The following is a 23,922-nucleotide window of genomic DNA, read 5'->3' on the forward strand; positions in this document are numbered from 1 at the left end:
TGCCAGGCTGCTTTAGAATATTCGACACGTCCTTTCTCCTCTTCCGTTGGTCCTTACGAAGCACAGGCATGACTCGAATTCTCTTCTGCAAATTCCCAAGCGATCGATACATTGTATACCGTCCACAATAACATCTCTGTCAGGGGCACGTGCCGAACGTCAGTTGAAAGGTAGGAGACGCACGACATACGGTGCCAACCGAAAAGTAGTGTCAACAGACAGCTTTTAGTAGTAGATTCCTGTTACCGACACTTACCGACAACTAGAGTCTTCGTTGGATAGTTAGAAGAGTGGGTTGGTGAAGGGGGCTTACGAATACGTTCACATATTAGGTGATGCAATTTTTAGTCATTTTTGACTCGCCTTACCCCTTTGTGACTTTTTGTGACATATCGATGAACCCTTCCCCCCATTCTAAATATAAAGATGAAGTTAGACAGGAGAGCTGTGGATTAACAGATTTGGGGTCGCCCAAACACAATTTTTCCCTTTTTTAAAAAATTCTCTTTTTTCACAGTTTTTATAATCTTCTCTTTTTTCTTTTATTTATTTGCTTAAATTTAAACTGGACTAATAGAAACTGATAAGAAAATCCGACTGTTCTTGCTTGAAAGTTAATTTTTTTGGTACTCTAGTTTGGTTACAAATTCTACTGTTTGGTTCAAAATTTATTAACTATGTTAAAATTCCAACTATTTTCTTTCAAAATTTTTTTATATAATGAATATTCATTTATTTTTTAAATTGAAAATTAATTTTTCCAACTGAAAATTTAACTATTCCATTTTTGGTTGGAAATTTATCGTATTCAATTTAAATTTCAACTATTTAGATGAAAATTTATCGTTTTTCGTGAAAAATTAACGTGAATGGTTCATCAAAATTTTAGTTTAAAATTTCTGTCCTAGGTTAAAAATTTATGAAATTTGTTCATATTTCATCTTCTTTTGTAATAAGTTATTCTTCTTGGTTAAACAATAAACTTTTTAGTAAAAATATCAACTTATTGGTTGAAAAATTAACGCTTGAGTTAATGTTTGTTGATGTTAATGATTTATCTCTTTGGTTGGAAATGTTAATAATTTAATAAAAATTCACTTAATTTTTTAAAGAAAATCAATTATTTAAATCAATAATTTAATCATGATATTTCTGGTTGAAAATTTAAATCTTCTTAATATAAATTCGTTTAATTTTTAGTCAAAAATTATGTTTTTTAAACAAATTCACCTATTCAATTTTTGATTGAAAATTTATCTTTTTATTTAAAAATTGATGTCATTCGTTTAAAATCCATAAATTTTGTTGTGAATCCTTCTTCTTTTTAAATTCAACTATTTGGATAAAAATTCATTTTTAATTAAAGATTCATCTCTTTAGTTCAAAATTTAAGCCTTCAATTTTTGGATAAAAATGTATATTTTTTCATTTCAAAAATCACTTTTTTTTTTAAACTTCAATTTCTTGGTTGAAAATCGAACTACTTAGTTCAAAAATTATATTTTGGGAGAAAGATTCAGCATTTAAATAAAAAATCGTTTCCTTGGCTAAAAATTTTACTGTTTAGTTACTCTTTTTGTTTTAAAATTAAAATGGTTTTGTAGGAAAATTAACTATTATATAATTAATTGAGAATCCATGTTTTTTTAAAATTAACTACTTGGTTTAAAGTGGCGACTCTTTTGTAAAATATAAAACTATTTTGGGTTTTTAGATTCATCACTTCCGTTGTTCCATCACTTTGGTTGAAAATTGATATATTTATTTGAAAATTTGACTATTTTATTGAAATAAATTTGTTGTTTTATTCTGTTAAAAATTAATTTTTACTTCGAATATGTCGTTATTGCATGTTTGGTTCTAATTTTTTCCTTTATAATTCGAAAATTCAACTATTTGTACCTATTGAAATTAGTTACAATCACTTGAATTCTAATGGATTCTCATTTACAGTGAAAAAATTATTGATATGTCATTGATATATTGAATAAAAAATATATAATCATACGTAAGAAGAGGGGTCAATAAAGCATATATTGTACGGGAGGTTTGAGAAACTGACTTTAAAATAACAGAGATCGCACTTTTCTGAAGATAAAATACGCCAAGTTTCAGAAATCCATTATGCAAAAATATTCAAATAAAGTTTATATTTTTATGCAACTACAAGTTTCAGAACTTGTAGAGGACCAAATGCCGAATAACCTGTCACTGTTTGTCCAAACTTTCTCCAACTTATGGGTATGTCAAATTCCCGCGATCTACAAGAAATTATTAAATATTTTCCCATTTCCCTCTTCTCCTTCACAACCCTTCTTTATCCCTCATTTAATTTTATATCTCGTTTCTTACTTCGCCTCGAATTTAGCCTTGAATATCGTCTCGTATCTTGCCTTGAATCTCGTCTGAAATTTCGTTTTAAATCTCGTCTCGAATCTTTCTTGAATCTTCTCTGAAAATTCATTTTGAATTAGTTCTATTTCTCGTATCGAGTTTCGCGAAAAAGTATACAAAACTGCACTTTTTTATATCACTGTTTGCCAAACTATCAAATTCTCTGACTTAAGGGATGTCAAGTTCTCGCGATCGACAAGGAAATTATAGAATATTTTCCCGTTCCCTTTCTTCCTTTACCACTAAACTTTTTTTTAAATCTCCCCTGCAACATCGCCTTAACTTTGGCCTTGAATCTCTTCTTGAATCTCGTCTCGAATTTCCTCTTGAATCTCGCCTCGTATCTTGTTTTGAATCTTTTCTCGAATTTTGCTCGAAACTCGTTTGTCGTATCGGGTTTTGTGAAAAACTGCAAAAAAGTACCAAAAAGAAATTTTTTAAATCACTGCTGTTCAAACTTTCAAATTCTATAACATACGGGGCTGTTTAATGTCAAATATTCGACATTATTTATGGTCTGACCTTTAATTTTCTGTGAGCGCCAATAAAATTATTAAATATTTTTTACAACATTTTTCTGTATCTTTTCATTCGTCAACTTCGAAGGAATCCTGTCATTGTAAAGTATCTAATCTCGCATTTTGATTAAAAAATTAATTTTTGAAAATAAATTTTTTTAAAGAAACTGTTAAATGTTCAATTAAAATAATTTATTTTATACCGAAAACATTAATTTTTAACAAAACAGTTTAATCTTTAACTCATTAGTTTTATTTCAAACCAAAAAGATGAATTTTCAACTAAAATGATGAATATTGAACTGAAATACTTGAATTTTCAACTAAAATTATAAGTTTCCAAACAAAAGAAATAATTTTCGACCAAAAATATATAAATTTCTAACGAAAATGTTCAATATTAAGGTACAAATTACAAATTTGTAACCAAGAAGACTAATTTTTATCGAAAAAGACGTTTTTTTAAATGAAAATACATAAATTTTCAATGAAACAGATGTTTTTTGACGAAAAAGACAAACTTTAAACAAGAAGATTAATTTTCTACCACAAAAAGATGAATATTAAAAAAATACACGAATTTTTAACTAATAAGGATCAATTTTCCACAAGGAATGAAATAGTTAAATCTTCAGTTAAAAAATATATTTCAACTAAGAAACAATTAGTTTTCAATAAATGTTTTTAAACACTTACGTTTTCAAAGAATGTGATCAATTTCAAACTAATATGATATACTTTCAACAGAATTCATCCATTTTTAAATAAAAAATACAAAATTGTCAGCTAAAAATTTCGAACCAAAAAGTTTAATTTTCAGCTTGTACCATGAATTTTCAACTGGAATAATTGAATTTTCAACGAATGGGATTAATTTATACAAAAAATATGCATTTTCAAATGAAAAATTAAATTTCTTAACCAAATACCGAATAGGTACATTTTTTAGTGAAAAAGACGAATTTTCAACTGAAATGATAAAATTTTCGACTGTCGTAGTTAGATTTTTGGTTAAAAATATTAATTTCAAGTAAAACAAAAACAAATTTAATTAATACAGTTGTACAACTCTTCTTTTATAAAAGAAGAATAATTATTATTCAATTTCGTATATATTTTTTTCTTCAGCTTTTTCATTTATGATAATTTCCCGACGTTTCTATGTTTTCCAATGGCGTAGGTAGAGTCGACATTATTGATAGAAAATAAATATTCGGCTGAAACTTTAGAGGGTTAGAACCCTCACTCGACAGAAAATTGAGAAATTCAAAACCATTTCCGGAATATTGATTACTATTAATGCGTTTTGCAATGTTTTGTAGATATTCTGAAATTTTTAATGATACTCTAGACTTTTCGGAAGTGTTTTGTACTTCTTCGAATTGCTTGAAAAATTAGGTGAAATACGCTTTCAAAAAAGGGTTTCGTAGCTCATTATGTAGTTGGAATCTTTCCTTCCCTTTCCTTCTTTTACTTTCCACCAGTTCTTTTCCCCTCATATCATTTTAAATATCGTTTTGTTTCAAATCTTGTCTCCAACTTCGCCTCGATTTTCGCCTCGAGCCTCGTTTCGGAATTTGGGTCGAACCACATCTTGAATTTTGCCTCGAATCTAGTCTTGAATTCCGCCTTGAATTTCGTCTTAAAACTCGTCTGGGACGTTGTTTTGAATGTTTTATTGAATTTCGTGTCAAATATCGGTTCTTGTCTCTAGTCTTCTGAAAAAAGTATAATGGACGGACAATTGACTTAAATTATAAGGGTTTCTACCCGCGACTGTGAAAGTCTAAGAAGCAGATAATTTCAAAGAGGCCTTGAAAATGAACCTGTTTTTGAATTATATAACGAAAACTGCAGATTACTAAACGGAAAAATTAAAGAAATTAATTATTTTGAACTCCATTTAAACTCCAGTTAAGTCAGTTACAATTTAATAAATTAAAAAGTTACATCTTCCAATTAAAAACAAAATTAAAGGTAAAAGTCTGACCCTTTGGTGATCTCTTTTTCATTAGGACAAAAAGGACGAGTACAGAATTGTTTCCCTATCCATCCCATAAAAATGTTAAAAATGCAAAAATTAATTTAGATATCTAAATTTTTTCCCTTCCAAATGAATAAAAATGTTGAAATGAAAAATTGTCTTTTTTTATGGATTTTGAAAATAAAAAATTATGCTCTTTCTCCATAAAAAAAATGTTGTGAAAAAGAAACCGGCCCTGCTTTAATTTGATCAAAATAAAAATCGAAATGTTGAACGTAAAAAACTTTTTCCTTCAATTCAGAAAAGAAAGATCCAGAATTCGGTCTCTTTCTACTGAATAAAAATTTCAAAAATAAAGAGGGTTTCTTTCAATCCCGAATAAATTAAAAATATAATCAAACTTATCAACAATTAAATATTATCAATATTTAGATATAAATTAGCTTTTTGTTTTAATTTTTACATTTTTCAAAGTTTTACAAATTTAGAAATTTAAAATGATTTAATTTCAAAAGTGAATACCAGCGCGTAAACCATAAAACGATATTTCGTCTTTCGATTAATAAATCCAATAACTGATAATCTATCATATTTTATTTATTGAATAAAATTATATCGTGTCGAATAATTTGAAAATGATAAATATTTAAAAACTGGTTATTATGGATTTTAAAATTATTTATATTGGCTTAAAAAAATCTTGTTTCACCCCCTAATTTCTTGCTATAGTGTAAAAATAATTACACTATTTTACTAGAATGTCACTAGGAAACAAAACGACGTGGCGCTGCAGGACGTAAAGCTTGTATAAAAAAAAACACGTCGTGGCGATGTATACCGTCTAAATGCGAGTTGGAGCTTGCAAACAGAAAAAACACGATGTCGTGCTGTATTCCGCCTAAGTGTGACATAGAGTTTGTAAATCCAAAAAAAGGACGTGGCGCTGTTTACTGTCTAAACGCGAGGTGCAGCTTGTCAACAGAAAAAATGTGACGTGGCGCTGTATAACAATTAAGCGCGTCGTAAAGCTTGCAAGTCAGATAAAAAAATGAAGTAACGCTGTAAAACACCTAAGCGTGACGTAGCGCTTCTAAGAGAAGAAAATAAGGCGTGGCATTGTATACTGCCTCAACTTGACCTGGAATTTGTACGCCAAGGAAAAGGAAACGTAGCGGTGTATACTGGCTAAACGCAACATGTAGTTTGTAAACAGAAAAAAACCGAGAAGTGGTGTTGTATACCGCCTAAACTTAACGTAGAGCTTTTAAACTGAAAAATCGCGACGTGACTCTGTATACCGCCTAAACGCGATGAAGAGCTGCAAACATAAAACAACACGACGTAGAGCTGTAAATGAAAAACGCGACATGGAGCTCTTTGAGATGGATTAATCCAAATCTTCAATATTTTCAAAAAAATAAATAATGTCGAACTAGAAAGACGTCTTTCTCATACTTTTTCATCCTAAGTTTCTCTTCCAAAATACGGGACATAACCGTAAAAACTCAAAAGGTCTAGTTACCCATCCCACTTCGCTTAACGCAGAACGGCAGGGTTTACTTGAACCAGAATCGTGGTCGGTTCAACATAAAAAGTTGCACCACAAAGTTTCATTGCAGTGAAACTTTTTCATTTCCATACTGCCGAGATTTCGAAAAATTCATAAAATAACCGCAGTATGGAAAGACAGTGATATATCGTAGATGAGGGGTGGGAAGGTTAGAATGAAGGTGGAAAGAAAGATGTTGGATGAATTCATTGGCCCACTTTTTGCATGAACGAAAATAACCTGGGGGTGAAAAGTCCCTCTTGGATCATAGTCAATTGTAACGTCTGACGTTTCACGCAAGTATTCCATTCGGAACCTCTCGAGCAGAAATACTTCAAAGCTTCGACAGTTTCAGGTGGAAAAAAGTGGAACTTTTTCGAAGAAGGGTGGAGGGAGATAAAAAAAAGGAGGACTAAGATAGTCTTTTCCAATTCAATGGAAAATGTCTTTAAAGTTTCACGACATTAGAATGCCTAAGGCGATTTTCGTTAGCGACCGCCTAGTGGTGAGCCCTCATTGCCAAGCCTTCTTCACTTTCGTCAACAGACTGTTTACACATTCCTCTTGTGAAAACACTTTTTGTATTGAAACTTTTTAGATCTTTAAATTTCCCTGCTTGGTAAAATAAAATTGTCGCATATTTGGATAAAAAAAACGTAACTGATATTGGGTTAAATTTCCGGGCGTGCACACGGGATAGAATCAGAAATTTACTTTTTGAAAATTTTAGCTGATAGTTTTCAATTGATTTACAAATATTTTTTTACAGATGAATTTAGCTCCCTTAAATGCCTAAAAAGTGGGGCTACGATTTTATATTTTAGTCCCTAGGGAGTGAAAAGTACAGTAGCGTCCAGTAGAATGATGACACTCATATCTCACAGGATATCTCCTGGATAAAATTAGATAAAATTGTTTCTAAAAAAGAACCCAAAAGATCTAATTTTTGCCAATTTTCATGATTTAACTTCAACTCTTAGCCCTCATTAACACAGCCTCAATTTTTTAGAAATAGCTCAATTAGAGTTCACTGGAAGCGCAATTTGATACAATTACAACATTTTATTACAAATTGTTTGTTCTCTTCCGGAGATATCCTGCTAGTAGCGAGTGCAGTTTTTTAATTACTAGTTTTCCAGGTGTCCTTATACTCCTGGACGTTACTGTATTTTTCACGCACTAGGAGATTTTAGTTTAGAAAAAGATTGTGCGGTACAGCATGTCATGATTTTTTTTGTTACCTAATATTTAACAGAATTTGTTTAACTTTTATTTATCAAACCGAAAAGTAATAAGCAGTTTTGCCATTGTTGGATTTTTTTGCAGCGAGTCAACAAGAAATTTGTAAAATCTAGTCCCCTTAATTGACAGTTGAGCTCGTTTAAAAAGTTTGAGGCAGAGCTACGTTTTCTCGTTCCTTGGAGCGAACCTAGTTGGTCCCCATGATAAAAAAGTTAGCTCAGAGCATTAATTAAAAATTTTTACAAGAACAACAAAAAGTCGATGTCGGTATCCCAACTTTTCAACCCGCCAAGCTGAAGGTGTTCAGACAGGTCAAAAGTATATAACAGAGTTTGATTCCGCCACTCTACTTGAATTTTGTTATATTATGTGAATATTTAACTTTGTTTAAAATGCTTAGTTCTGTATTAGGTTGCTCGTGCTTTCTAGCTGTCAACCGGTATAAATGATTTTTCAATCGAAGATTTTTCTTGATGTTTTACGGTCCACATATATTAAAATAAAATTGAGTCAACAAATTTTTTTTTCAAACGAAAAAATGTTAAGAAAATATTTTGCACAGTTAAGAGAGTTCTAGAAAAATTTCTTATACTCATTTATGATATCTTACATCATTTCCGAGAAAAACACAAAAACTCCATTTCCATAAGCAAAACAATTCTTCAGTAGAGTCTTCTGGATCCGAAGAGGAATCACTTTCTGTTGTAGATAATTTAAAAGCTCAATCGTTTTATTGAAAATATTTTTCACCACTTTTTTGCCCCTCATCTTATTTTAAATCACGTTTTGTTTTGAATCTCGTCTCCACGTCACGATTTTCGTCTTGAACCTCGTCTCGAAATTTGTTTCGAACCATATCTCGAATTTCGCTTTGAATCCTGTCTTGAATTCCGTCTTGAATTCCGTCCTGAAACTCTTCTTGTATCTTGCCCTAAATTTTTTCTTAAATTTACTGTAAAATCTTGTTTACTGTCTCGAGTCTTGTAAAAAAGGTATGATGGGCTGACATCCGACTTAAATTATAAGGGTTTCTACCCAGAACTGCAAAAGTCTAAAAACATAATAATTTTAAAAAGGCCTTGGAAATAATCCTATTTTAAACCATATATAGAAAACTGCAGTCGACTAAACATATAAATTATAGAAATTAATAATTTTGAACTTTATTCAAACTCCATTAAACTCAGTTACAATGTAAAAATTAAAAACATGCATCTTCGAATTTTAAAAAATGTATGGTTTAAGTTTGACCCTTTTGCGGTATCTTTCTTATTAAGATAAATAGGACAATTACAGAATTATTTCCCCATCCACTTAATAAAAATGTCAAAAATTCAAAAATTAATTTACATACCTAAATTTTCTTCCTTCCAAATAAATAAAAATGTTACAAATAACAAAATCCCTTTTTTACATTCTCATCATTTATGATTGAGAAAGTATTAGGATTGTCGGAAATTTGACATCACACTTTTTCAACGGAAGTCCACGTTTCGAGACCCCTGAATTCGAAAATCAGGTTTTCACGATGGCGTCTGTCTGTCTGTCCGTCCGTCCGTAAACATGATAACTCTCGAAAAAATTAACGAATCAAATCCATCTTCGGCACACTTTTTATAGATCCTAAAAGAAAGGACGAGTTCGTTAACCAGCCATTTTTGATGAAAAGTCAAAAAGTGAGCGCATTTTGAAAATTTTTAAGGCCACTTTTTTCTGAATTTGAAAATTCTATGTTTTCAACATTTTTTTAATCAACCGAAAATCAAAATTTGAAGCCGAAAAACACATGATATGAAAAAAAGTCAGTAGGAGAAAAACATTTCTTTTTGAAATCCCTACAAGATTATCATAACGTTAAGAATCATTTCGTTAAGAATCACTTCTTAATAGGACGCGTACTTTTTGTTTTATTCGTGAAAAATAACGTTGAAAATGTGTCACGATGAGAATGTGTACCTCAAAGCCTACAGAGCTTTGTGAAACTTAATCATTGACTATGCTTAATTAAGTTGACAATTCAGAATATAAAGACGCATATGAATACTGCCATCTAAAAGAGATATTTTTGATAAAGTTTTCCTCAAGAATTCCAAATGCAAAGAATAAATATCCAAGCGCGAAGCGCGAGATTCAACCGTCGCGCGCCTAATGCGCTCTCAAACTTGTTGGAAATTAGGAACGTGCTCCGCTTCAATTTGATTGAAATATAAATCGAAATGTTGAACATAAAAAACTTCCTTCTGCAATTAGATAAAAATTATTTAGCCCTCGGAAAACGCACAAGATGTTTTCCTTGCGATAGTATAAACTCAACAAAAAATTGGGATAAAATATATGTGTGGGTTTTTTGAGAAAATTGATTTTTAATATTTTCAGTAAAACCGCCACCAATTTGTTAAATTTGAACATTTTTCAAATTTTCTCGTGGACTTCAAAAGAAGGCGATAAATTACTAGAAGCTGGAAAGCAATCTAAAATATCTCAGTTAGGCCAAAAGTTATAAAAGTTTAAAGAAAAGATTGTGTTTTTTTAACAACAAAGTCACAAATTCAAAGAAGCATAACTCCGTAGAATTTTGTTTTCACAATTCGCAAAAATACGTATCGGCTAATTTTCTCTAAAAAACAACATTTTTGTCCTTTAGAGATTCTGCAATTTCAAGTGTAGCACCTGGCTGATTTGAAATGGATTCGATCAAATATTTTATTAAATTAAATAATTTATTTTATTAATAATTAATTAATTAAATATAAATAGAATTAATGATTAATTTAAAAATATAATTATTTAGGTTAAAACCCTTTCAAAAAAGGTATGCACTGTACCGAAACTACAAGGATTGAGAAAGGAGCTTCAATAAAATAAACTCTGAGTTCGAAAAAATGTTTTTTTTTACCTAACTTTATTTTAATGAATGTGGACCGTAGCACACAAAGAAAAATTTACGATAAAAAATTTATAAATATTATCGGTATGTGTTGGCATGTCTTGTGATCCCCACTATCACACTCCTCTGATACCACTTTTTTTTGTCAAAAATAAGTGGTTGCTTGTATGTTGACGAGTGCCGGCTATTATGTATAGCTTAGCCTGACACGAGATTCCAACTATCACAATCCCATGATAACACTTTTTATTTTTAATATGGATTTTTATAAAATAAAAAATGCAAATACTTCTTGATTTTGAATTGCTTGATCTACTCCTTGACAGAGTTGTAAAAAATAAGTGTTCGTTTGGATATCGACAAGTGCCAGCTATTATGAATAGCTTAGTTTGTCTCATGATCCCCACTATCATACTCACCTGCTATAACTTTTTATTTTTAATATGAAATATTACAAAAGAAAAATATACAAAATGTTTGGATGTTCATGATTGCAAGCTATTATGTATAGCATGGCCTTTCTCGTATTCCCCACTATCACATGCATATGATACCAGGCACTAGGCACTTCAAAATCCTATTTAATTAACATAGGGAAATTTGGAAGTTTCGAAAAATTGAACTCATGTTCCAGGGTTTCATCGAGACGTGCCAAACTTTGCAGGGATTGAAGAAGCGTGTCTATGAAAGAAAAGCTAATAGACAATTTTAATATTTCCAAAGACTTTTTAAACAATTTTTAATCGTTTAAACAAATGTAAATTATTCAAACAATTATTTATTCCTAAATAAGTGTAAAAAATAATCGTATTTTCTGATTGAAATGTAATTTTTTGTCATTGTATGGAGTAGTAAATTTTTCTAAAAACATCATGTAATTATTTTAATAATTATTTATAGTTTATTTTCCAAATTTCTGAAAATTTAGCCAGTGATATAAAGTTTCTTTCAAATCAGTATCCCATGCTACTTTTTGTTAAATAATTGCATAATTTTGATAAATTTCTTTTAACCATACAAAGAATTTTTTTATTTTGAAAAAAGTGGTCTCTAAAATATTCAAAATGTGCCCAATTTTTGAATTTTCATCCCAAATGGCTGACTAACGAACTTTACCTTTAGTTTAGGACACTGAAAGAGTGCACCAAAGATCAATCTTATAGATTGATTGATTCAAAATTTATTGTGGAAACAGACAGACAGGTAGACAGACAGGCATACAGACACATTCGTCAAAGCCTGTTTTTGGGATTAGGGGGTCTTAGTGGAAATATGAACAAAACTGGGGGGCGTCAATTTTACACAAATCTAATACCTTTTCTGATGAGAATGTAAAAAGATAAATTTTCAAGTCAATTGGGAACCGAATTTAGTAATTTCTGCAAAAAAAGTTCGACCTTCGAGAAATAGGTGGCTCACTTGGCTGATTTTGACACTTAGCTAAAGGTGTTCAGAAGTATAGAGTATGGCACGGCTTGGTTCCGACATTTCTCATGAATTTCGTTATATTATGTAAATAATTAACATTGTTTAATCCGTTGATACTGTATCGTGTAATTCATCATCAGAATGGCTTGATTAATGCAGCTGACAGAGCGAATAAAGGCTGTTGGAGCGCACAAGCCGTCAACCGGTGCAAATCAAATTACGTCGAGATGAAGCCACCGACTTTGGTTACCACCTGCCGCGAATTCGACGATTATACGCACCGAGCGTAGAGCGTAACATTTTCGGCAAAATACAGTGGTGCGCAAAAGTTTTGGGCCGAACACATTTTTGACTATATCTGGTGAATAAAAGCAGTTGAGAAAAATTGAATATATACAAAATTTCAGTATTTTATTGAACTACAAAACTATAACATTTACATACGTATTTTTAATGTAGTTTGTTGACAATTCCATTCACATTGTTTGTAACGACAGTGTTCAAAAATAATGGGCCACACATATCCCATAGGTTCATAAAATAGTTAACGTTCATAAAATGAACAAGAATGTTATTATTCCGTTGCTTATTGACTAATACTTTGTAGCCATACACTTGGCAGCAATTACAACAGCACATCGTCGAGGCATTGAATCAACTAAGCGTTTAACGTAGTCTTTCGGTATTTTTTCCCATTCTTCCTGAAGAGTTCGCCATAAGTCATCCTTGTTCGAATGTTTCTTTGTCCCAACATGTCTTCCGAGTGTGTCCCACAAATTTTCAATCGGATTTAGGTCTCGAGATTGAGTTGGATGATCCAGAAGCTTCACTTTTCGCCCTTTCAAAAATTCCTGAACCAGCTTCGACTTATGTTTCGGATGGTTATCTTGCTGGAAAATCCAATTTTTAGGCATTTTTCTTCGCAAAATCCAATCGGGCCTTCTGATTCTTCTTGCTGATCAAGGGTTTCTTAACAGCAACGCGTCCGAACAGTCCCATATCGTTCAAACGACGAGCCACAGTGCTCATACTCAGGTTGGCAAGGTTTTCATCGCGGAGTTCATTGGCAATTTCACACGGAGAAAAAGGTCTAGTTGGGCCAACTAGATGAATCTAGTTACGCGTGTCTAGTAAATTTAAGACAGAAGTTTCGTTACTCCTGTAATCCCTTCGTTCCTCCCTCCTATACCCTTTCCCATCAATATTCTTCCTTCTAGCGGCTAGCCTGCCTGCCTAATATTCAGCGTCGTCAACTCCAGTTTCTTCCAGCCGCTTGCATTTCCGTGTACTGCGCGTTATTCTGACCATTTTCAGAGTTGCGAGAAGCGACGTGTTTTGATTTTTGTTTCTATTTTCGAGTATTAGAATAAGTAACTTCTGTGATGACACAGTGGATAATCTGCTGCACTTGTGGAACCTTTTCTCCTACAAGGATATATTGCAAGGAACGTAAACTTTGTTTTTCTTCAATATCGTCGCCATGTTGTTTCGAAGATGATGCATCAGGGTGTGCGATTTTTTCGTGAAATATGAAATCATACTTTTGACCCTGTCTAATAAACGATCTTTAATTTTATCGTATTGCACACATTTTCAAACCTATCCCAAAGATCCTGAAAACATACTTAATTTTCTTTTTAAAAAAACTACTCGAACCCTATATATCTGGTAAATATGACCAAAAAACTAGTTAAATTAACTAGAAACTGTCATGTAAGCCTAAGTCAACGTTTGCTTGATTTTACTAGACACCTAGTTAGATCTACTAGTCATGGAAATGATGGCCGCACTAGATGTCTGGTAAACTATACCCCATGTCTTGTAATTCTAACTATTCAGATTTTAACTCGAATGTCTGGCGCGTTTAACTAGACAGCGTGTTGGTTCATATTTTACTAAACTGTCTAGTGCGACTAACCCGAATCTTTGTTAGCCCAACTAGACATTTTTCTCCGTGCAGATGCTTTCTTCTTGACATCAATTGTTGACTTGCGTTGGATGATCTTGTCAACACGAGTTGTCGTTTTTTTGTGGTCTACCAGATAGTGGGAGGTCCAGTAGACTCTGGGTAGCACTGAATTTCTCAATTAATCTATTTACAGTACTCTTACCAATTTTCAATGAGGCAGCAATTTTACGAGAAGTCTTCCCTTGTTCAGAAAGATTTAACACAGCTTCCCGAATTTCATGGGTCGTATGTCTTGGCATTTTGACCTCAGAATGACTTGATCTGATAGGTTAAACAATTGAAAAACGCGAGGAATCGAAGTTCTTACAATAGCATCGCTTTTAGAGATATCTGAACATAGTGGGCCAATACTTTTGCACACGTCAATATGGAATATAATCGAAAAAAACAATGGAATTTTTCTTCAAAACTTGTTGCCTACCTTAATGTTTGGTACAAAAAGTATACATAATTCCCGCATCAATGGATTTTTACTCGAGTTCGCCTTTGAAGGAATAGATCAGAAAAACAATGTGGCCCAAAATTTTTGCGCACCACTGTATATACTCATTCAACTGTTGCGAGTTACTAATTCTATCCTTGGTTTAACAATTTAACTTCTAATGCAATATCAGTTTAAATGGATACGGTGGTTTTTACAGAGAGAAAAAAGAAATTTAAGAATTTCTAACTCGAGGCTGCATCAATTTCATTTGCCAACTAAGGGCGTCAGAGTCTACACTCCACCTAATTTTGAATATTTGAACTTTTTGTTGGAGTTCTGAAAAAAATCAACGTATTTCTAAAAATCTTTATGCTTTTCAGAAACAGTTGAAGCAAATTTACAAAAAAAGAAAAAACCGAAAAAAATAGTCATCCTCCAATATTGAGATTTTTTTTCATAAGCTCTTTAGATTTAAAAGAGTTTTGGATTTATAGGCTAACATAATTTTAAAACATTGTATCACACACACAAAAGTCGGAATATTTTCTAAATTCCCTAATTTTAAAATAATTTGTGTTGAGTTCTGGTCAGAGACCCCCCACTCCCTGGAAGAGTACTATCAAAAACTCGTATAACACTATTTGTTCAACATGAAAACGAAAACCAGAACCCCCCCCCCCTTCACAGGAAGAGTTCTATAAAAAACTTTTATAAAACATTTAATCAATATAAAAACCAAAAAATTACAGCATTTCAAATTGACCCAAAAATTTCGAATATGAAAATTGTGACAATCCTAGTAGTTATGATTAGAGTTTTACCCTGTCTTTCCAGAAGAGTTCTATAAAAAAGACACGTGTAACACTTTATGGTCAATATAAAAATAAAAAAAGCTACAGAAACTCGAAGTGTTCCATAAATCCTGAATTAGATAATTTCAGCAGTCCCAGCAGTTTTGATCAGAGTTGTAAAAAGAGTTCTGTTTTCCCAAAATAGTTCTATAAACAAACTCTGACATCAGTTTTTGAACAATAGAATATTACTAGAGCAATTTAAAGTAACGCAGAAATTTCGGATTGAAATTTTTTCACAGTTTCGACAAATCTGATAAGAGTTCTGCCCCCCCCCTCTCGTAAGAGTTCTATTAAACACTCGTATAAATCTTTTTAATCGATTTAAAAACCGAAAAGTTATAACACCTTAACTTGACCCAACAATTTTCAATATAAAATTTGTAACATGCCTAGTAGTTATGATTATAGTTCAACCCCCTCCCTCCAGAAGAGTTCTATAAAAAACTCGTATAACACTTTTTGATCAATATAAAAATCAAAATACAATAGAACCTTAAAGTGATCTAAAAATCCTGAATTAAATCATTTGAATAGTTCCAGGAGTTCTGACCAAAGTTCAGATAAGATTTCTGTTCTCCCCGAAAGAGTTTTATAAAAAAAACCTGACATCAGCTTTGGAACATATAAAAATTCAAAATACTAGAGCACCTTGAAGTGACGAGAAGAAATTTCTAATTGGAAAATTCTTACAGTTTCGGCAAATCTGATTAGAGTTCTGCCCCCTATTTCGGAAGAGTTCTATTAAAAACTCTTATGACATTTTTCGATAAAGTAAAACCCCAAAAAGCTGCAGCAGCTCAAAGAGAGCCACACATTTTTTATTTTACAATTTTAACAGTACTAGGAGTCCTGATCAGAGTTCTGCCTCTCCCCCTTCGGAAGAGTTCTATAAAAAAACTCGTAAATCACTTTTTGATGAGTATATAAATCAAAATGCTACAGCAGCTTAAAGTGATTCAAAAATCTTGAATTAGATCATTTGAACAGTTCCAGGAGGACTTATCCGAGTTCTGTTCACCTCGAAAGAGTTCGATTAAAAATGTATTATATTACTTTGAAACGACTGATAATCTAAAAAGTTAAAGCAGTTTAAAGGGCACTACAAGTTTTTAATTTGAAAATTTTAATAGTTCTAAGAATTCTGAGCAGTGTTCTGTTTCCCTCCGGAAGAGTTCTATAAAAAAGTCGCGTGAAAATGTTTGATCAAACTAAAATTCAAATGACTGGCTGTTTAAAGTAAAGCAAAAATTTAAATTAACATTTTTTTTACTGTTCTAGGAGTTCTGATTAGAGTCCTTCTTCCTTAAGAGTTCTCTAAAAAACTCGTGTAAAGTTTTTCGATCAAACCAAAATCCAAGAACTTGCAGAAATTTAAAGTGACCCAAAAAAGTTTAATTTTAAAATATTGACAATTCTAGGAGTTCCGATCTGAGGCATTCCCCTCCACCTGAAGAGTTATTTAAAAAAACTCGTGTAACACATTAGGATCAAACGAAAATCCACGAAGCTGCAGTAGTTTAAAGTGACCAAGAAATTTGAAATTTGAAACTTTTGACAGTTCTGGGAGTTCTAATCAGACTTGTGCTCCCCATCCCTGGCCATGAAGAATACTTCTAAAAAACTCGTGTAACACTTTTCGACCAAACCCGAAAACTTCGTCATTCAGACTTAAAAATGCAACTTTGTTAAACATTTATTTCCTTCTAACTAAAAAATATTTCTAGGTTCAAAATTTGTCTTCTTAGATTTAAAATTAATCTTTTATAGTCGAAATTTAATCCTTTTGATCTAAAATGCAACTGCTCGATTAAAAATTAATCGGTTTTAATTAATGATTTAGCTATTTTGTAGCAAATTTATCATTTTTGGATGTAATTAACTGTATTTTATTTAAAATGAAAATATTTGTTGGTTAAAATATAAACAGTTATATTTTTGTTTTGAGAAATAATCTTTCTTGGATCAAATTTGAACTATTTTCTTACAAATTTATCGTTTCAGTTGAAAATTCATCTAATTTGGTAGAAGTTTTATACTTTTCGGTTGAAAAATCGATTGCTTGATTGAAAATAAATCCCTTTTTTGTTGAGGGATCAAATATTTGGTTGAAAATCGATCATTTCGGTATAAACTCAACTGTATTTAATTTGAAAAAATCGGAAATATTAGCTACTACATTTTACGTTAAGAATTAATCTTTTTTTTGTGCTAAAATTTAACTTTTTTTAAAAGTAAAACTACTTTGTTAAATATTAATTTTTTGGTGTCAGATTCATAATTTTAGTTTCTGAGACTACGTAAAATTTTAACATTTTAAAGGGTGTATTGTATAACATATTTAGTATCATGATCTGATTGACTACAGCGATATGGATTATAAAGACTCTTTCAGGACATTAAATGCCTCACTGGTGACATAAAAGTAAAACTTACAATTTTAGTGAGTGTTAAACTGATAAAATATTGAGTGCCACGCTCCAATAAACTAAGGTTTGATGTGCAAACATTTCAAATTTATGGATAATAGTAGTATAGCTGTGACGGTACGAGGCCACTAACCAAACTATGGTCAATCTGCATTACCGACTGATTGCAATTACCTGCAGTCGCTAACTTAGCCTAGAACATAACCATATAGAATAGCAATAGCTATACTACTGTTGGTAAAGCCTCTCTCAGAGTCAAAAAACTGCTGAACTCGGGTAGCGGTTTTCTGTAGCTTTCCTCTCCCCTGACCAAGTATCTAGGCAATTGCGAGCATTTCTAATAAGGTCGGATGCAACCGCGGGTTATCACATACCCACTAAATAGAGTCTTCTAGAGTGCATGTACTCATGATAAAGAACTTTTTATAATTGTGGTCTGATGGAACGCTACGCTACAATTTAATTATTTAATTAGGATTTCAGATTCCTGGTTTATTGTTTATTATCTATTTGTGTAGGTCGCGTCTTTAATAACTGGAATTCATTTTCTTTTTCAAAGTAAATATTGGGTGGAGATAAAATACTAATATAGAATAGTGAAAGAATTGAGGCTGCCAATTTACGTGTTTACATTGTTCACGATTGCCGAGAGAATCGATGAGAGAACCTAATACAGCGCGAAGTCCTCAAACGTTACGGCTCATAAGAAGAGATAATAAAACCTATCTTATGAACCTCACTTTCACACTCCTATCATGCTACTTTTTATTTCAAGTGTAGAATTTTATAAGAAAAACAATTTTTAAACTCTGGAATTTAAAGATTTTGGTCTACTCTTCAATACAGCGATCCAAAATAAGAGACTGTCAATAATCTGCGTTAGCAATTTTGTCTTATTTATCCTCCCCCCTTCCTTCACCATTCACACCTCTTCTTTACTGCTTATCACATTTTAAATCTCAAATCTCGTCTCGAAACTCCTCTCTAATATTGTCTCGAATCTCGTCTCGAAAGACGTCTCGAACCTCTTCCTCAATCTCTTTTTGAATCTTGTCACGTATATCGTCTTGAATCTCGTCTTGAAAATTTTGCGGTACCTAATCTTGAATCTTCTTTCGAATTTCGTCTCGAATTTCACTTGTCCTCTCAAGTTTCGTGAAAAGTATGGCGAACCGTTCATTTTTCAAGTAAAGAGGTGAATCTTTAAAAAAATATTTTTCTAGAAATTAAATTGCCTTTTAGTAAAGCATTTAAATGTTTAAATGATCTTTGATTTAGAGCGAGGCAATCAAAATTAAATTCAATATAAATAATTTTTTAAACATTTTTTTATTATTTATAATAATATTCTCTTAGAATAAAGCTAAAAAGTTGCAGTTTCTTAAAAATTTGTTAACTTTTCACCAAGAGTTAAGTTTAAATTAAATTAGGTTAAGAAAAATAATGTCTAAACAATTCATTATTATTCTTAAGAATATTCTCTTTGAATAATTGTAGAAAATTGCGGTTCTTTCTCAAATTTTCAACTTTTTATCTACTAGGCACTTAGAGTTTGGTAATAATTAATCCCTTTTAGCAAATATAATTGTTTAAACAATTTATTATTGTTTACAACTATCTTCTTTACTGTAGTAGCAGATAGCTATTAACAAGAATAATTTATTTGAACAATCAATTTTGGTAAATTGTAATAACTAGTACCTCACCCTAATTAAAAAGTGGACAAAAATGAGAACATTTTAGGAAAAACTTCAACTTTCTTGTTTTATTATAAGTGAATAGTGTTATAAATAATAATAAATAGTTCAAACAATTATCTCTATCAAATTGCATAGATTATTGTCTAGCTATAACTGAATAGTTAAAAAAATGTAGGAAAATATGGAAAACGCCGCGACCTTCTATCTCTATTCTGACAGAAAATAGTAAAAAATTAATTATTTGTTTACAATTTATGTGAAATCTAATTTTCATTTAAAAGTGGTATTGTGCATATTGCGAACAATTCGTATTTTTGAAAAACTGAAAAATAGTAATTAGCACCAAAAACTTGCCAAACCCCAATTTTTTTCCTAAGAGGTATTCTTGGGATCTTATTTTATCTACAATTTCTTTAAATCTTTGATGTATTAGGGTGATTTTTGCTTTTTTTCTTAGTGATTTTTTTTTAATTTTTAATTTTTTTTTCTGGGTATCCAAAGACACGTTTCAAGACAAAAGTCTTACTCATCTACAATTTCTTTAAGCTTTATCTTTTTTATTATTATTTATACCCAAGTGTCAGGACCTTTTCCCTGATTTTAAATTGTTCTACGGTTTTTATTAAATTCTTTTGTTGAAAATTCTCTAAATAGGTATTTTGAAATTTTTTCAATTTCTGTTAAATTTTCTGAAATTCTCTACCATATCCTGAAATGCCTCTAAGTTATTCTGGAATACTCAAAGGTGCTCAACTTTTCCTGAATGTTCTAGAATGTTTAAAAATATTTGAAAATGATTTGAACTCATTCTGGAATTGTAGAATGCTTCAAAATTGTCTAAACTTTTTTGGAATATATTTTGGAAGTTTCTGTAGTATTTCAGAATATTCTTTAATATGTTGGCGAAATTCTTATAGAATTTTTCAGCATAAACGAGAAAATTTCTTTACCTATATAGGGGCGGATAAAGGATGGAGTTGTTTCAAAGATACATAGCCTACGTCCTACCCAGAGGCGCCATTTATCAGTATATATACAGTTTCAGCACAATCCGAATAGTTTATTTTGTGCGATCAAGTAACAAGCGGACAAACATTCAATTAAAAACAAAAAAATATTTTTCAGTTATTACTGTGCAAATATCTCCTAGGGGTTCATTTTGAATCCCAGTTCAAATTGCCAAAAGGATTTTTCGAAAAAAATAACATTACAGATTTTCCTTTTAAAACGTAGCCAACATAGACTAGGTGCGACAGAAAAAAATTTTCAGATGCTATTAAGACTTAATTATGTCGCTAAAATATCCCGCTCCCATTGTTTTTCTCTTATTACCTCACTCTCCCCTACGCAACTTCCTCTTTCTCTATTTCCCCCTTCCCTCGATTCTCCAGCAGACAGTTCCTTTTCCCAGCCAGCGCTTCCTTTCACCTACTTACCCTCATTTCTATTCTTTCCTCCCCATTATTTACACTCACATAATCTACTTTCCTCTATTAATTTTCAGACATTTCCTATACTTTCCCTCCCGTCATTCCCCATACTTTCTCCTGCTTTCCCTCCGTTCTCTTCTCTCCCTTATTTCTCCTATTACCCCTCCACTCATTTACCATTGCTTTCAATACTTTCCCTTCTCACCTTATCACTTACTTCTCCTACTTTTCCTCTCCCCGTTATCGCTTACTTTCCCTACTGCGTTCTTTCGTATGTACTCTCACTTGACCTACTTCCTCTCCATTGTTTACCCCTTATTTCCTCTACTTTCCGTCCCTCCATTATCGTTCACTTTCTTTATATTCTCTCCGCTTATTACTTCTTACTCTTTCTACTTTCCCTTTCACCGTTATTCCTCACTTTCTCTACTTCTCCTTTTCTTATTTACTCTTACTTTCCCTACATTTTCTTCACTGATTACCCCTTACTTCTCCTACTCCCGGCCCTAATTTACCCCCACATACTCTACTTCACCTTCCTAAATCTCTGATCATTTCCTATAATTTCCCTCCCTTCATTTCCTATATATTCTTCTGCTTTCCTTTCATTCCTCCTTTCCTTATTTCTTCTAATATCCCTTCACTGATTGACTCTTACTTTCACTACTTAATATCCACTCATTACCCTTTACTTCCCCTACTTTTCGTTTCTCTGTTATCCCTCACTTTCCTTACTTCCTCTACTTTCCCTTCAACCGTTATCCCTCACTTTCCCTACTTTTCCTTTTCTTATTTACTCTCGCTTTTTATACTTTCTCTCCACTCATTATCCCTTACTTCCCCTACTTCCCCTTCCATTTAACCTTAAATTTGCCTACTTCTTCTTTTCTTATTTACTCTCATTTCCACTAATTTCTCTCCATCCCTTACTTCCTCTACTTACCCTTCTCCGTTATCTCTCACATTCTCTACTTCTCCTTTCCTTATTAAATCTCACTTCTCCCTATTAAAAAATTTAATTATTTAGTTAGAAATGCATCTTTATTATCTGAAATTCCAACTTCTTTTTTAAAAGTTTACGCATCTTGTTAAAAAGATATCTTTCCTGATAAAAATGTAATCTACTTGCTTGAATAGTTATACTTTTTGGTTAAAAATGTAATTTTTTTGTTAAAATATTGGCGGGTAGATGCTACAGTGTGAATTTATCTCTTAGTTTGACAAGTAAATTATTCGAATAAATGAATGATTATTTTAAAAATTGCACCGGTTTGTAGAAAATTCAGCAATTTGGTTGCAAAAAAAACTTTTTGGTTAAAAAATCATAATTTGGGGTTGAAAATTCAGCTTTTTTGTTTATAATCGTTTTTCTAGTTTTAAAATCGAATCTTTTTGTTGAAAATTTATGTAATTTATTTAAAATTCATCTTTAATGGTAAAAAGTTAATCTTCTTGGTCAAAAATTTATATTTCTGGAGGACAAAATTATCTACACTGTTGAAATTAATTTTTTTAAACATTTATTTTCCTGAAAATTCAACGATTGAATGTTTGATCAAAACTTTACTATAACACTGGATAATTTATGTATTCTACATTTTGATTGAAAATTAACCTTCTTGGTTGAAAATTCTTCGTTCTGTTTGAAAGTTGGACAAATTTCATAAAAATTTGTTTGTCTTGTCAAGGTTATTTTTTTCAAGTTTTTACCTGAAAATTTAATTATTCCATTCTAGTATTTTCTTAAAAAGTTATCTTTTTGGTGATAAAATCATTCTTGTTTGTTGGAAGTTAAACGTTTTTGTTGAGAATTCAACTATATTGTTAATAAAAGTGTCTTTTTGTCTCAAAAATTCAAATAATTAATTGAATTTAATCTTTTATGTTTGAAAAATCGACTATTTAATTGAAAATGCATCTTTGTATTCATCAAACTCTATCTCTTTAGTTAGATACTTAACTATTTTGTTATATATCTAAGTAATTTTGAAACATTTAACTATTTTGTCAAAGAAAAAAATTTTCGATCAAAAATTCGACCATTATGCTCAAAATTCTTCCTTTAAAATAGAAAATTTATTTTTCATCGTAGAAAAGTCATCCCAGTTGTTTACAATTACTCTTTTTTGGTTCAAAAGTAACTTTTTTGTTAAAAATTCAGCTGTATTCGAAAAACTTCGTCTGTTTGGCTTGAAAATTTTACTATTTTGTTAAATCTTCTAAAAAATGTATAAAAAACATCTCTTTTACCGGAGACTTCATATTTCTGATTGATAATCAAATTGTTTGGTTGAAAATTAATTAAAAATGCAATATATTTTGGCTTGAAATTTTAGGAAATTTAAGTGTTTCCAGTTGAGTAAATAGGTTTTCTGCATTAATTTTATTAAAAAGAATTTATATACCAAAATTGAAAACGTACTTTTTGGGAAAGTCCCAAATACTGAAAAAATGGTCCGTGTGACGAGAAAATTAATTGGGCGTCGCCAGGTCTTTAAAAAAGCTCCGGCGGTGCTAGGCCTCGCCATGTCTTGACCACACTACTGTATTCTACGTCAATTGAACCAAAAATATATAATATAAAATCGAAACAGTCTGTAGTTAACAGCTACGTTACTTTCACTAGTGAAGGGAGGGGGGGGGGGGTGTAAAAAGACCAAAGCAACAAATTGCGACAGAGGATTCTAAACGATAATAATTTTGAATAAATTTGTGTTACAGAAGCTGACTATACCTTGGATGATTCCTTTTGGAATGAGGAAACTCCTGCTGGTGAGAGTTTGTTGCATTTTTATTCCGGGGTTAAAATTTATACGGAATGCATAACAATAGGATTACACCGAAAAACCATAACAGTTTATGGCTACTTTATTCGCTCGTTTCGTATAGTTCGTGCTATAATCCCATTAAGCTTCAAGTTTCTACGACCAGAGAGAGAGAGAGAGAGAGAGAGAGAGAAAGATTGTGGGAAGTTTCATTGCTATCACGCGAGCCAGGAATTTCATCGAGATTCTCCATAAACTAGACATCTTCTGACGAGGGAATCGTGTCAGAGAGCATAGTCGATTCTTTTTTCATTTTTTTTACTCTCTCAGCGAGAATCAAGGCATCGTTATT

General features: G+C 31.6%; 1 protein-coding gene across 4 annotated transcripts in view; it reads left to right on the top strand.

Annotated features, from left to right (window-relative positions):
* Positions 1 to 23,922, top strand: part of LOC117182616 (disintegrin and metalloproteinase domain-containing protein 33) — a 362,482-nt gene that overhangs the window by 116,318 nt on the left and 222,242 nt on the right. For all 4 annotated transcript variants that reach the window (XM_033375720.1, XM_033375725.1, XM_033375731.1 and 1 more), the window contains exon 2: positions 23,527 to 23,577. In XM_033375720.1, the coding sequence (XP_033231611.1) occupies positions 23,527 to 23,577 (51 nt within the window). The remainder of the gene's footprint in view (positions 1 to 23,526; positions 23,578 to 23,922) is intronic.

The sequence above is a fragment of the Belonocnema kinseyi genome, chromosome 1 (assembly GCF_010883055.1).
Source record: "Belonocnema kinseyi isolate 2016_QV_RU_SX_M_011 chromosome 1, B_treatae_v1, whole genome shotgun sequence".
In the NCBI taxonomy this organism is placed as follows: Eukaryota; Metazoa; Arthropoda; class Insecta; order Hymenoptera; family Cynipidae; genus Belonocnema; species Belonocnema kinseyi.